This window comes from Psammomys obesus, unplaced genomic scaffold, assembly GCF_907164565.1.
Source record: "Psammomys obesus unplaced genomic scaffold, mPsaObe1.curated_primary_1811, whole genome shotgun sequence".
Classification (NCBI taxonomy): Eukaryota; Metazoa; Chordata; class Mammalia; order Rodentia; family Muridae; genus Psammomys; species Psammomys obesus.
The window spans coordinates 21118874-21135354 of NW_026596101.1; the positions used below are offsets into that span (position 1 = coordinate 21118874).

A 16481-nucleotide genomic window follows, 5' to 3' on the forward strand; every position below is an offset into this window, starting at 1 on the left:
ACTCCTGAGTATCTCTTCTTACCATGACTTGGCAACCGGATGAACAGTTTCCTTTGACCAGATTCATCATTTATAAAGGCTTTCATGATTAAGAGTTAACATGTGTGTGTCTGTCTGTCTGTCTGTCTCTCTGCTTCTCTGTCTCTGTGTGTTATCTATCAGAAATTTTTGCTTTATTTCTTTCCATCTTCCAAGGTATAAAGCACATAGTTCCTGTTTTGAGAGATCTTAAGAATTGAGAGATCTTAGAGGATCCAGGGAAGAGGATGCTTTTTAGACTTGTGTCTTTGGAACCCCAAGTATGGGAGAACCACATATTTGCCTGAAGTTTGGAGAGAAGGTTGAGAGTCTTGTAGCTTTAGTTTAGACAGCTCAATTTTATGTATGAAGCTTCCCACCTATATTTTCTTTTTCAAAAAAATTCTGGATTAAAAAGGAAAATAGGTAAAGGGGGGAGAAAAGGAAGACTTAAAGCTGCTAATGATCACTCTGACCTGTCAGAAATGTTCTCAAGTGAGGTAGAATCTCTGTGCTTGGAAATCGCCCTCCCATCCATTTATAATGAATTCTTTCACACCGTGCAAGTAGTTCATTGGCATAAATCATTGGTCTTCATGCAAATGCTGTGGTTGCTGATGGAGATAACTGGGCTATGCTGAGATAGTTCAGGAAATGGACTCCACCTGGCAATAGTTCAGTCTATAGAAGAGGGGATTGTGGATTCCATGCTGCAGAACCAAATGAATTGATCACTGCAACTATGGTGAGGCATTTGCAGAGGTTATTTGGGGATAAAGGCTGGGAAGGGAGGTGAACACAGCATTTCCATTCTTTTTCTCAGGAATGGTTTCTTGAAAACCTGTCATTGACATATCCAATTATGTACAGATAGAATGTCAACTCTGACAGAGTGAAATTAATGCATTCTTTCTCTGTCTCTGTTTCTCTCTCTCTCTGTGTGTACACTCAAGCATGCATGAATATTTGCTTAATGAAATCCTGCTTTACCAGCAGATTCTATGTTCACGAATGTATATTTCTTATAAAATCCAAATGTCTTCTTATTTACATGCACATGCTTGCACATGCTTCTACATGCATACACACACACACACTCCTAATTATGCTTCATTTGGGTGAAATTGTTTAATTGGCGCATCAAAAGAGAAAGCTGTTGACTGCCACCGTATTTTCCAAAAGGGAAGGGAGAGATTGAGGAGCCAGAGATCCTTCTTGGTTTTACCTGTCTCTGCTCCTTTCAAAGCACCTAGGACTTGGGTTTCCAACTTGTAAATGGAGATTATTAAATTAGTGTCTCCAGTTGTCATGGAATCATTCAAAGGTTAAGAATCTTTGCAAATAAAAATGCCTTGCTGTGGGAGCTCCAGTTAATTATAAATGAGGGTTAGAAGGCTGGCAGCTAACAGAGAAGAAAGATAAAGCCCTTGTGGTTTTGATTTACTGGGTTTATTTTCCTTCCCCTTTTCTCCTTGACTTTGCTTTTCTGAGCGATTTGTTGTTGTTGTTGTTTAGGAGTGAACAGCTATTCCATGTGAAATCAAGTGTGTCTTCTGTAAGTTTGTGTTTAGGGCTCGCCAGGCCTTCCTTTGGCTCTTCACTCTGCCCTCCCTTTAGGGGTTCCTTCCAACAAGTTCTAAAGAAGGCATGTAATAATCACTTAAGAAGGTGATCAACTTCCCTAGCCTGGCCCTTAGGAAAATGCAAATCAAAACCCCAATTAGATACAATTTCACATCCACTAGGGTGGCCCGAGTTGACAAGATAGACCATCACACTTGTGGCAAGAGTTAGACAAAATGTGAGCTGCCTTCATCAAAGGTGGGACTTAAAGTTGTTTAGCTGTTTCGGAATACAGTTTGCCAGTTCTTCAAGATGATAAATGCGAGATGTCGTGATTCCATTGCTAGGTGTATGCCTAAGAGAAATGATGGCATAGATCTATATAAAATCTTGAGCCTGAACGTTGACATTAGAATTGGTCAAAAGAACAGAGAGTCCAAATAGCCACCAGTTGATAAATGCACAAACGTGATGCATTTCTGCGGTGGACTGTCCCTCAGCAATAAGTAAAGCCATTCAAGAGATTGATGTATACTGCAGCATGGATAAACTATAACATTATTTTATCTGAAAGAAGCTAGTTTCAAAAGATTATATTTTGCATGGTTCTTTTATGTGAAATGTCCAAAAATAGGCAAAACCAACCTAGACAGAAAGATTAGTGGTTGTCAGGTTATGTGAGCTTGGGCTATGAGAAGTTTCTGTTCATGCTCATGTGTTTAGTGGGGGTGTCTAAAATTAGTGGAGATTGTGAAATCCTAACTATATTAAGAGCTACTGAATTATATGCTTTGGAAGGGTGGGTTTTATGCTATGTGAATTATCTTAACAAAGCTGTTGTCACAAAATTTAGACATGTGGAGATTAGAATTCTGGGCTCTTTCATTGCCTTTATAGTATGCTACAAGAAGATCAGCATACACAGGGAATAGTTTGTGAACGTTTGCCTCCTCCATTCTATTCTGTTTATTTTATTGGTAAGAGAGAGAGGTACGTGTGTGCTGCTTGACCTTACCATTTTCGCTGTTACAATATTTAGACAGGGATTAGGAAGTAGCTGGAAACATGGAAGGAGATGCTCAGGTCGAAGGATTTGCATCCTTGACTGGTGCTATGGAGTACTTCAGACACATCCAGAAGGAGAGCTCAGTCAAGAGGAACAGGGTCAGGCGTGATAGCACACACCTATAACTTCAGTGCTACAGAGGCAGAGGGAGGCTGAGAGAGGCGGTTCCCCGGGGCTGGCTGGCCACCAGTCTAGCCCTTTTGGTGAACTCTAGGCCATCTTATCTCACAAAGGTAAACAGTACCCAAGAAACATCTCTCTCTCTCTTTCTCTGTCTCTCAGAAAAAAATAATTCAGATATCTGAACTTAAATAAAATAACTACAAGCAATACTACATTTTAAGTTTCTAATTAAGACTCCGAATCATGGACCTTAAACGGTGGTGAATTATCTTCCTATGAGGATCTTGTGGCCACCTTTGTTTTAGGGGGAAACATTTGTTCTTGATCCTAAAAAAAAAAAAAATCATACCCATGTTTTTTTTTATAATTTTTTTTTTTTTTTTTTTTTCTTGTTTGGATTGAAGAGCTTTTAAAAAGGACATGTCAGTATCTGTCATATCTGGTCATATTTCTGGTTAGTGTGGGGGTTTTATATATTTAAATCTATTACAATGGATATTACAGTAAAGGAAGTTGTGGTTATGGTCCATAGCTATAGGTCTGCGGGGTGTGTGGGTGGGTGTGGGTGTGGTATTTGGTGATCTCCTAAGTGGCTTTCATATGACACATGTGTGTTTGTGTCCTTTATAAACCAGTGCTCTCTAGATCATAGCTGGTGACCGTTTATGGGTTGGGATCCAAAGGCTGGTGACTGGCAGCCTCTTGAAAAGCAAATGGCTTTCTTCTTCCTTCTGACCTGCTGTGTTTGCTGCCTCCAGGAAGATCTGCCTGCACTGCAAGTGTCCCCAGGAGGAGCACATGGTAACAGTGATGCCACTGGAGATGGAGAAGACCATCAGCAAGCTCATGTTTGACTTCCAGAGGAACTCGACCTCTGATGATGACTCGGGCTGTGCTTTGGAAGAGTACGCCTGGGTCCCGCCGGGGCTGAAGCCTGAGCAGGTAGCCATCTTCCTTTCCCACGCCTTTAACTTTAAATGCTGCTCTCCCAGTGCTTCCACACCCCAGCTTAGGTCACTCTGCTGATTCACAGTTGTGTGGAAGTAAACGAGTGAAAGATATCTCAGGCCTCAATGAAAAAAAAAAAAAATGGAACCGAGCCTAGAATAATCCATCACTAATTCATTCTGTATTGTCATTGTCAACTGCAGATTGTCTGGAAACATCTTAGAAATGTTAAATATTAGACTTTATGTTTTCAAGTGAAGGGAGAAGTGGGATAGCACGAACATGATTCATCACTTTTAGAGTCTTTATAAAGCAGTGGTTCTCAACCTGAGGGTCATAAGGTCATGACCCCCTCAGGGGTCACATGGCAGATAGCCTGCATATCAGAAATTTACATTACAATTCATAAAAGTAGCAGTTTGACATTTATGAAGTGGCAATGGAATAATTTTTTCCATTGGGGGTTACCACAACATGAGGAACTGTGTTAAAGAGCCGTGGCATGAGGAAGGTTGAGAACCACTGTGCTAAAGAAAAATGAAGACGTGTCTTCTCAGCAGTGCGTGCTATGCTTGAATATTGAACTTGACCTTACTTTATAAACACAATGCCTTTCCCTAAGATGTTCCTGGCACTCCTCACAGGCTGTAAACATTACTGGCCCGATGAGAATATCTTTTCTCTTTGCTTCTTTCTGTTTTGCATTTCCCCTAGAGATAGCTGGCATTGTCTTGCGTTCAGTGGCACTTGGTGTTTTCTCTTCCAGAAGTCTGCAATCAGCCTAACAGCACATCTGTAAGCTGAGGTCTCTTACCACTGCCCTGATAATGACTTTCAGAGACAGCTAGGATCTTAAAAGTGTTAACTACTATTGTCTTCCCCTGAACCATTACTTTATTGAGAGAATTCTATGTCTGGCGGAGTATTTAGAAGCTCAAACAGCCTGACTTGTGTGTCAGAAACCTTAAGTGTGATAACACTTTCAGGAAAAGTACTTTGTAATTAAGACCCAAGAATCCACTAATAACTAGAGAAGTGGTTCTGCTATCGTGTCTCTGATTAGCCATTTTCCATTTTCTTTGTCCATTGTCCTACTTTCATTTCTGTTTCTGCGATAAAATTCTCTTAAAAAAAAAGCAGTGCTGGAGAGGGAAGGTTTATTTTACCTCACAATTCCAGCTCACATTGCAGAGAAGTCTATGGCAGAAGATTGAGACAGCTAATCATATCACGTCTCCAGTCAAGAGCAGAGAGAATGAATATGCACAAGCATGCTTGCTTGTGCTCAGCTCAATTTCTCCACCCTTATGCTATCCAGGACTCGGCCCAGCAAATGATGCCTCCCTCGGTGGGCTGGGTGTTTCCACGCCAATTAGCTTAATTGAGGCATGCCCACCGGCCAGCCCAGTGCAGACAATTCCTCATTATGACTCTCCTCCCAGGTGATTCTAAATTGTGTCAACTTGACAATTAATGCTATCCCATCCATATTGCTGTACCAAATTGGCATATGAAATCTGTCTTCTAGGTATGGTTTATCTAGCAGAGAAATATTGTATAAATGTATGAATTTTTATAAATAAGCTTATATATAAAAAGTCATACATAAGCTTTTATATATAATAGCAATACTAGGTCTTGAACTAAGGGCCTTGTGTACTCTGGGTAAATGTTATTCCCATGAGCTACAATCCCAGCCCACGAGTTTATATTGCCAGCTGAAATATTTGAGGATCTAGAATTTTATTCATGCAGAAATACAGTTGCATGGGGTTGAGCACTGGCCATTCTCTTCAGACACTATCTGCTGTGAGCAAGTCATTTCAGTTTTTGCTACATCCACTTAATCTTCTTATGTTGCTTTCCTACGTGCAATTCAGCCTTGTGACCTCTCTTCTCATCACACATAGAAAAGACAGTATCTTGGATGAGAAACAATCATGGAAAACATTTCCATGGGAGTCAAAGGCAGTGCATTCTTAGGCTATTGGCAGAACAACAGAAAAGTGCTTTCGCATAGCTTGTGGGTCTAAAGATTGCATTGTTGAAGAATTAATTTTAAATTCTGAATTTAGATAAATATCTGAATTTATCTAGGCATTTGAATAGGGTGCTGCTGAATCAGTGTCACTGACATAGCTGTTACGCTGAGCAAAGAGTTTGCACACCTGGGTAGACCTGGGGGCTGGTTTCATTTTCCTGCTGACCTCATTTCCAGTACCTTCTTTGTGGTCCATCATTATTATCATTGTTCTTCACCTAAATGGCATTGCTTCCTGCTGAATTAGGCCCTGAATTTTCCAATGCTCCCACTTAAGTAGACTCTTCTCTGAGATCACTAACAATCTTTGGAGATGCTCAGCTTCCGGGAAAACTTTCCACATGTGTTCACTGAAGGAAGCACGTGGTTGTAGAAGTTAACTAACTAACTAACTAAGCCTGCAGTTCTAATTGTGAATGGCTGTACTCTAATTGCAAATGGCTGTAGGCCAGTTAACTCATTCAGCTGTCTTGAGGAAATGTAAAATTGAAGTTTTTTTTTTTTTTTTAATATAGTTTGATAGAAACCGGTAAGCACTGTTAAACAAATGGTTGGAATTGTGCCAAGTGAAAAGGTGTTCCCCTCTCTTGCAGTTGTTCTTCAGGAGGGGTTCTTGATTTCCAATACTCGTGAAACCTCTATATGTAACCTCTGTGATGCCCATAACTAGAAAACAAACAGAATATCAGGGTATTTGAAGGGGTCAATATTAACCCAATATAATGTGTGTCTACTAGTAAAAGTCTTTAAAGAGGCCATGTTGCATGCTAGAAGTGGGCTTCAGGTTTGACATTTTGAGATCTTTTAAAGTCTATTATTTACAAAGATATTTGTGGATTTAAAGGTTTTTTTTAAAAGCTGTCTGGTATGCACTTAGATTAGAAAAAGTGATTTAATATCATGCTAAGAATTGAGAGAAATTCTTTTTCTTTTTCTATCAAGAGAAATTATGCTAAATATGAAAAACACTTTGTGCTAGAGAAAAATATTAAAGACTAATTAAGGTGGAGAATAATGTACTTTAATTTTAGTTTGGAATCTTTCCTCTCACTCCGTGATCGTGGGTCTGATGATACACCTTCAGGTGATGTTCTTCATTACTCTTCCTCCTGAGTAATTCCTTCAATTTAATAGAATGCATGTGAAATTTATCTCTCATTCAGGGAAGTATTCATGAATATGGGCATTTAGTTTCATAAAAATCCACCAGTGTCAAAACTGGACCTTCTTACACTCAAAATGGCAAAGAGAACAGATGATGCTGGAAAGGCACTCACCTTGTGATTTCAAATGATTCAAAACTCATTGGTGACAACTGTTCAAATCCTCTGCTTTGGCTCACTCCGTATTAAGGAGTTTAACATTATCTGGAGAATCCAGCCAGAAGGCTGCAGTCTACCCTTAAAGGCCATTGGAAATCAGTTTCAAGGCTCCAGTTTTCATTCAGACTCAATTAATAATTGCAGCCATCTTCCATAAGTGATTTTTGGCAAGATTATAATAGATAATCATAAACAAGTTTAAATAAAGCAAACAGCAAGCATGATGTTGGCATTTCCAGATAGACAGTTCTTATTTTAGGAGTTCAATGGATTACAATGGATGGCTGGTGGCATCCCTCACCTCCCCCTACCAGATGCCAGGAACATCTCCCAGTTATGACAATCAACTACATCTTCAGCATTGCCACGTGTTTCTGAAGAATTAAATAGCAATTGGATGGAAGAGATGTTAAAAGTTGGAGTAGAGGGAGTGAAGAGATGGCTCAGTGCCGAGAGTATCTGTGCTCTTGCAGTGGACCCAGATTCTGTTCCCAGCACCCATGTGGCTCGCAACCATCCAGGACTCGTTCCAGGAGATTTCATCATCTCTTGTGGTCACTGCAAGTACCAGGCACACACATGGCACATACACATACATGTAGGCTAGATGCTCATACATACAAAATAAAATAAACATGTCATATATCTATAGACCAACAGATACTTGGAGTGTGTCTCAGCAAGAACCTAATCCAATTAAGGCAAGAGGATGGCTCTACTTAACACATATTCATTGAATGCTCACTGAGCTTTGGATCCTGCATACTGACTGCTCTCTTGTAATATGGCCCAGAGCTTATTAGAGTATTAGAACTGTGACCCATTGTTTTTGAGACTGTCTCTGTCTTCTACACTAAATCAAAACAAGAACTGGAATGGGAAGAACCTGTTGAGGGTGGTTCCCAGTTTGGAAATACACTTCTTCCTTTTTATAAAGGGAAGATTTATAGTCAAGAAGAAAGAAAGTGGGAGCTGGAGAGATGGCACAGTAGTTAAGAATGCTTGTTTCTCAATTTCGAGGACCAGACTTTAGATCCCAGCACCCATGTCTTGCGGCTCACAAGCACCTGTGACTCCAGCTCCGAAGGATCCAGTGACCTTCTGTCCTCTGCAATCACTTACACACACACACGTGCCTGTACACACATACACACACACTCACACACAACTAAATTAGACAAATATTTTCTAACAGAAAATAGGAAGCATCTAAAACAGCAAATGACAGTCCTTTCCACCGAATGGAGAGAATTCTATCCTACCACCGAATGGAGAGAATCCTATCCTAAACTTTTTGGAATGTTCAAGTATTTGTGTATAGAGAGGGGGTTGTCTTTTGTGTGGATTTGGATAAAAATGTGTGATGATGTTCTCTACCTTCCATGATGTGGTTGGTTTTTTTTTTTCTTGTATTGCGAACGTTTTTTTATATCAGTTTACTTCAAAGCAAATTCTCTTACGTAGTGATCAGATTTTCCATTGTCTAACTTGAAGCACCCACCACTAGGAGGCTGAAACATTTGGAAATCTGTGATTAGGGGCTTGCGGGAGTTAATTCTCTAAAGGACTGACAGATTCTACCAGTATATGAGTGGAACTTTGAGATACTGAACAGCCTGAAAACAGCCAAATGACCCAGGACGAACGAGAATGGCCACTATTTACATAAAGAGCTCAAGGACTGATTTGACCAGTTTTGTTGTTAGTTATCTCTGGCTGTTGTACGCCATAGATAGCTCTGGGGTCTCGCAGACATCCCTGCCCTCTGCTCAAGAAAAATCCTGGAAGAGGAGTGTCCCATGCAAGCAACTCTGAGGCTTTTGTTCATTATGACAAACTGCCCTCCTGTGAAATTGTAACTGCACGTTCTCAGGGGATGTCTTCCTTAGGTAGACAGCAAGTCACGTTGTTTGTATTGTTTCTTCCTTTTGCTGCCCCTTGAAAATCTGAATGGCTTTTCGTGAATGCCTTCTTAGTTGACATTTTGGCTATCCTAAGTGTCCGTGACAGAGTATCACATATAAATATGTCAAATCCTTAGTCTCCAAGGTTAGTAAGTAATCTTCCCTTGACCTTAACTTCGTCCTAGTGCATAAAGTAGAAAGTCAGTTATTTTCTACCAGATCATCCCACATTCTTTTCAGACTATCCAAGCAAGAATGAAAAACAGATGCCAGGAATAATTACTTTTTTTTTAAACTTTTGAAGCATTTTTCCGATGAAAACTAAAACACCAAATACTTGCCAGAGATTAAGTGAATTAGGTGGTTTGACCTTTATAAAATTATTTCTGTTTAGAGAATATAAGTCCTTTTTGTTTCTTTTTTCATGACCATTGCTTATGCTTTAAGCATCACAATAAAAGTGATCCACATATAATTCAAGATCTAGTCCCCAGGTATGAGCCTTGTAACAAAGGCTTGCAATTTCCCCTAATATGTATCAGACTCACTGTTGGGTGTTTATTAGTATTGTGATTTGCTTAATATTTCACTCCCCTCACTTGGCTTTGATACTTGGTTGGACAGAGATCTTGCCTGCTTTGTTCTTTAAGAAACCACGCCAACACCAGCCCAACACACAGTGCCTGACAACTCCTACACACGAAACAAGACGTTATTAACAGTCAGGATGACAGGAGTTCCCTGCAGAAGGAAAAATGTTCATGGATACAGCACGTAAAAAGGATGGCTTTTGTTAGATTTTTTTTTTCCCTAAATGGGGGATCGTTTCTTATCACTTGTTTCTGTTCCCCATGCTTCCTCTGAATATGTGCACTCTGACCGAATTCTCTAGCCACCTTAATCACACTAGGCTTTGTTAGGCTGCGCAAAGGCGGGAGAGGGTGATGTGCAGTAAGGCCTCTGCTCTAGTGCAGACCTGAATCAGCAATGCTGGCTCCAAGATCCAGGTCTGGAGCAGTGGGGGAGGAACTGAGGGCTGGCAGCAGATCACTGTTTCCCAACCAAGGAATCATCTCTGTCTGAGTCAAAGTGTCAGGCAAAGCCACAGCCTGCAAAAGCAGCAGCCCATCCCACGAAGGGAGCCTCGCTTCCGCAACCAGGCACATCTGGATGACTGGCATGTCACTTTCTGACCTCGGGAAAGTTGTTCTTCCCAGGAGCCTCGGTTCCCCCTTGGGGAGGGGGAGGGCAGCGGTGATGGCGTGTTATTTAGCTTTTAGTACAGACCTGCTCTTGTGTGCTCACCACCGTTTTTTTGTGTGCCTGTGTATCTGTGTGCATGTTCATGTATGTGGGTATATGCGTGCAAAGGACAAAGGACAACCTTAGGTGCTGGTCCTTAAGTGTAATCCACCATGTTTTGTTTTTCCCGGCTTGTATGTTTGTATGGATGTTTGTTTGTTTTATACAGTCCCTCACTATCCTGGACCTTAGTAAGTAGGCTAGACTGTCTGGATAGTGCCCCTTAGGGAATCCATCTGTCTCTGCTTTCTCACTGTGCCAGTCTAAGTACTTGTTGCCATTCCTTCCACATGTGTCTTTTCACAAGTGTTCTGGGCATTGAACGCAGGTCCTCACACTTGCAAGACAAGCACTTTATTGATATATCTGTCCGTCTAGCCTTACCACAACTTAAAATTTATCTTTAGGTTTTTGTGCAAGTTTATATTAAATGTTGAACACAATCCTCAGCCATCCTCTCTTTTCTTGCCTTCCCCTCTCCCTGATAGTTATTTGTCTCCTAGATTATTTTGCTTCTGCCTCCATGTCATTTGATTTTATGCACCTATATAAAATCCAGGATACATAAATGAGTGCAAACATATAGTATAGTTGTCTTTTGGAGACTGGTTAAATTTCATTATCTCAAGTTCCATTTTCCGGCAAATGACATAATTTTGTTTTTTATGGCTAAAAAAAAGTTATTGCGTATATATAATATACCCCATTTTCTTTATCTGTTCCTCTGCTGTAGGATAAATAATTTGGCTCTGTAACTTAGCAGTTGTAAGCAGTGCGGAGGTAATCATCAACGTACAAGGATCTCTGTGGTGTGCTGTGGAGTCCTTTGCACGTCACCACCATTCTTGACAACCTGATTTTGTCTCTATTGTAGAAGTGAGTAAACCAAGGCTTGGAGAAGTTAAGTAACTTGCAGATAGACAGACCCTGGAACCAACATGTTCAGACTTGTCAGTTCTAGGACTGGCCTGGCTCTGAACAAAGACATATGAAGCACATAGATATTGCTCAATCAAATAGTTGCTTCTTTGCCACCCTTCTTGGAAGATGCTGTCAACTAAATGACTCCTACTGCTCTGAGTTGGTTCACAGAGGATAAAGTACTGTTTGGCTGTCCAGGAAAGAGGAAGGTTAGGTGGGGATGTAGGAGAGGGAATAAGCACAGACTTTATAGGAATCCTGGGTTTCTTCTCAGCTTCCTCAGAGGCAGTGTAGTTCAGCATCCCTCTGAAGTGTGCCACAAGCCTGATGCACAAAGGCTTTAATAGAAAAACCCAGTACAAGTACAGAGCTCTGTTCTTCAGCTTCTGTGTCTAAGGTTGTTTTTTAAAAAATATTGATGCCATCAGAGTGAGGTCACTTAGGATTGTAAGAGTAGATTCTTTCTCTCTTTTCATTTAACCTGCCTTCCAACAGATTTTACTGAAAACAGAAGCAAAAGCACATATACACACACACCACACACACATACACACACACCACATACACACACACATATACATATGCTTATGCCCCTGGAAGTGTGAAGGTACTGGATCCCCTGAGACTGGACACACAAGCACACCAAGGACAGACTCCCCAAGGTAAAGAGACAGAGCTGGGGTTTGCATCTGCTTCAAGGATCATGTTGAATCATATATTTAGGAATTGGATGGATTCTCTTTCTCCTTCAGAATGCCCACCAAGTCTTTGTTTCAGAGGAGAAGAATCAGGTGGCTGGCCATCTTAAATGTTCAAGTGAAATTAAATGTTTAAGTATGTTAATCTACCTAAACCTTCTTTTCCCTGACTGGCTTCCTGCAGGGGATCTGTCTGACTCCTATGACTGTACAACTTAATGCTAATTGTCTTCTCTTACCCCACCTTGCCTAAGCTGCTTGGACAAGGACTCAGGCAGAGCCTCTGGATTCTATATTATCCAGTGCCTCAGGCAGGCTTCAGGACCATCTATTTCGGAAATGAAAACTGCCATACACCCTTCTTGCTGCTTGTGGTCTTGTGGTCTTGGGGTCTTGTGGTCATACCCTTGAAGCCTACAGGAACCAGTCCCTGGAGCATTCTCAGTAGGCTACTAGGGAGTCTGCCCACTAAGAAGAATATTTTATACACCTTCCTGGCTGTAGGGAAAATCAACAGGTCAACAGGAAGCATCAGAACTGGCCCCTTATTTTGCCCTGTGACATTTCTGTAGTGGTTGTCTTTAATGGCTGATCAGTGAGCTTGTTGGGACCATTTCATTCAATTTTTCTCCCTAATGAATATGTAAAAAAAAAAATAAATGGAAGCATATACTGGAAAATGATGTAGAATAGGAATAGCTATCAGGGTTTTTACTTCTTAATGTACTTCTTCAGCAGATAGTTACTATATACTAACTATGTCTTAGCCATCGTTTGGGCACTGGGTATAAAACAACTAAAGAGACAGTTAAAAGTTTCTACTGCACTACAGTCGTAAGGATGATGAAGGAAGATGAAGAAATGAACACACAATCAAAATACCTCCAGATTTTTAGTTTTCAAGAATGTGTGGTGATATGTTCATAGCAGTGTTGGATGGGGCCCATGTTTCACTTGTGTCTTACTCAGACTATCTATACAAGACTGGGAACCAACTTCAGTGTCATGATTATGGTCGTGGGTATTGAAAAGTTGGCTCGCTTGGCCTGATCTCTGAGGAAGTGGCAATGAGTTGCTGCTGAGTGGCACCAAGACATTGGCTTTGCAACATCAACCTGGTTTGTGTGTTCCTTTGAGTGAAGCTTAGAAATAAAACGAAGTTGATACTTATTGTATTCAAAAGCATTCGAGGAGAATGATGACGGATAATTTGGGCAGAAGTGAATGGAGTCCAAGGCATCAGTGGGCACAACAGGAGGCCTTACTGCATGTTCAGTCTCTAGTGCCCTGATGTTTCCATGGTATGTAGAAGTGGAGCAACTAAGAATGCTCATTCAGGATGGGTTGTGGAAGCCCTAACCAACAACTGCCCCATGCTGCATGTGTAGCAGACAAATACCCCTTTTATTGTCTATTCTGCCTTTTAAAGTATGAACCTATAATAGGGAAGTCTACATTTTCTCCTTCACCACTATGAGCTCAAATCCCAATAATATCAGATCCGTGTTTATCATCACTAACCGGGTGTTGCATGAATAAACAATGGTACTTAATCCCCCCTTTAAAATGCTAAAATTCACAGATGATCAGCAAGAAGCAGGTAAGAGCAGAGCCAGATAGATCCATGATCAATATCTGTCTCATGTTAGAGGCCATTGGGCTTTCATCCTCCACTCATGCCTCTCCCTGGGTGCTCCACCCAGGAGATCAGATACAGTGCAAGAGTAGAGCAGTGAGCTTGCCACCAGCTTTCTTTCTGTGGGCTGGAAATTTCCCCTAATCTTGGGTTGGCCTTGGTGACTAAGGAATTTCCCCATCATTACAGGAAGCAGCATAGTCCTATCCTCCAAAACCTGTCCCCATTGTCAATCTCTTGTTTATCTTTGGAGCTTCACCACCTCCCATCCCGTCCTGACTGTCCTCCGTTCAGGCTCTCCTGTTCCTGGTACTTTGTCATATATCTGGGTGTCAGCAGTGATAACTCATTCATCTGGGACATACATGCTTAGTGTCAACCATCTTCCTAGTAATTTCCTCGTCACTAGAGGCTAACATAAACAAAGACACAGTGTCTCTACCCTCATGCAGGTGGCAGTCCTCTCAAGAATACAGATGGGTTAAACCTCTGTAAAAACGATCACTAGACTTGCCAACCACTTCCAGAATGGTGTTTTCACCTCATGACCCCTGCAGCACATGCTGAGCTCCAGGTGAAAGTCTATGACTGTAGTGAGCTGCATGCTTCTGCAACTGAACTGTTAGAGTCTGCTTCCACAAAGCTGTAGCTTCTGCTTAAGCTTTACGGTCATTCGCCCCAATGTTCTCAGTGCAGTTCAAGAGATGAGTGGGGAAGGGAAGCAAGAAGGAGACAGGAGGAGGCCCAGCAGTCTCCTCCGTAGTTCTCAGGAAATTAGTCACATGAACAGTGTGTGTTTATCTTGGCTCCAGAGCAGCCCTGATGTCATTGGATGAAGATGGGAAATATGTGTGCATGTGCAGCATTCAACACAACAGCCTGTTAATAAACTTGTCTCCAGTGGAGTTTTCAGAGATGAGGCTAGAACCTGGGTTCCCAGGCATCAGGGCCTCTGCCAGATGAAGTCAGCAACAGCGTGGCCAGCTTCCACCAGCAGGGACTTGTCAAGGCTCATGGACAGAATGTGAGGCCCAGGGAAGCCAACGAGCATTTTTGCAAGGGCAGGATGGAGCCTGCTGTTGAAGTTCTCAGCTCTCAGTACAAATAGCTCTCGCCTCCTCCATGGATACGTCCTCAGCTGCTAAAGAGTGGGTGTGGGTCCCTGGACTTGTATGAATTCACAGCTGCGCATACTCTTTGCTAACTGAACAGTCTGTACTGTCTGCTGGGATGAGAGCTGACTTATTCTCAAGGTAACCTGCTTGGTCTTAGGACTTGAGAGATATTTTTGGTAACTATGGGATGGCTAGATGAATCCACCATCAGATAATTAACTTCCTTCCTCACCTTTCTACCTGTCTGCCTATCTGCCCATTCATCTGCTCAAACATTTAAGCATTTGCTCCTTCAGTAGTTGTTTATTAAGTACACATTATGTACAGGCCATTAGTCTAGGTGGCTCATTTCCAGATGCAATGGGACAGCACCAGGCATAGGATTTTATTTATCATAGTGGATTTCTGCCTCACAGAGAGATATAGAAGGGTCCTGCTCATAGAAGACTCAACTCACACTGACTTCAGTCTTTGGGCTTATCTTCTGTGGTTTCTGACTTTAAGTACCTGTCCTTCCAGGCTGGGCTAGAAAGCCTCTAGGCTCATAGCTTTGACTCTTGTTTGCTCTGTGTTTGAATCCCGGCTGTGCTATTGTCTGATGCTAGCCAGTGAATGTCCCTTCATAGACTCCTAATGCACCTTCTGACGGTAAGAATGTTATCACTTAACTATAGCATAGTTATAAGGATTCAAAGAGACAATGTCTTAGGGACTGATGCTTTCAAAATGACGACCATTTCCAACAGTAAAAAGTGGGAGATCACTCTGACATCAAATAAGTGGATAAACAAATGTGCTACATTTTGTATGAGACACCACTGTCTGCAATGAAAAGGAGCAGAATCTTGACATGGACAACAATGTGAATGCTCTCCTATCATTACGCCAAATAAAAGACAGAGACAAAAAGGTACAAGCAGTATAAATGCAAATGTACAGTGCCAGCATATCAGTGATCTCTTGGAGGTCAGGCAGTAGGAGGCGCAGCTAGAAAACAAAAGAACAAATACACCAAACTTCAGAAGGTGGATTCACTGTCTTGGATATGCTCATACTAGTATGAGGGTATATGTGTGTCAATCAATTTGTATATGTACTTTAAATATGAATATTATATGTCAGATACCCTAGTGAGGTGAGGTGAAATTGCTCTTCAGCAAACAGGAAGGCCTTCCAGTAGAGTCTTCCTGAGTTTCTGTGACTTGCCTCAGGAAGTAATTGAGCCAATTACTTCTGGCCAATTGCTGTCAGAAAAACCTGCTCAATATTAATTATGCACAATAAAACGAATTGAAGGCAGAGATTCAACAATCTCCAAATGGATGGTACTAAAAACTCAGTTCCACAAACTTGCTTATTTCATCATCTGCAAATTCCCAAGGGTGGTATGTAATATGTAGTTGGTCCTTGGTAACTAATGATGCTAGCTATTGTAGGATGGAAGTTAGGAAGACTCAGCAGTCAGATCTTGCTCAGGAAAGGTGATTATTCCAGAATTTTCTCATGCAAAAGAATAAACCCATAGGCTGAAAGTTTGAAAGGGGCCAGAGCTATCACACAGGTACGTAGTCTGTGCATTGCACAGAAGTGTCTGAGCAAAGGAGCTATGGGATACTGATACTCCCTTGGGCTGTGGTGACTTCAAGGAAGTGCATCATTTGACATACATCTCACAGTTTCCCAGCTTCCTTGACTGATGCTGGCTCCATCTGCCCTTCGTGGGGATTTTCTTCTCACCATATCTACATCTATATCTATATCTATATCTATATCTATATCTATATCTATATCTATATCTATATCTATATCTATATCTATATCTAT

At 41.3% G+C, this 16481-nt stretch overlaps 1 protein-coding gene across 2 annotated transcripts in view; it reads left to right on the top strand.

Moving 5' to 3' along the window:
• Prickle2 (prickle planar cell polarity protein 2) overlaps window positions 1-16481 on the top strand; it is a 158571-nt gene that overhangs the window by 73759 nt on the left and 68331 nt on the right. For both annotated transcript variants that reach the window (XM_055628462.1, XM_055628463.1), the window contains exon 2: window positions 3529-3712. In XM_055628462.1, coding sequence (XP_055484437.1) covers window positions 3569-3712 — 144 coding nt within the window. In that variant the 5' untranslated portion in view covers window positions 3529-3568. The remainder of the gene's footprint in view (window positions 1-3528; window positions 3713-16481) is intronic.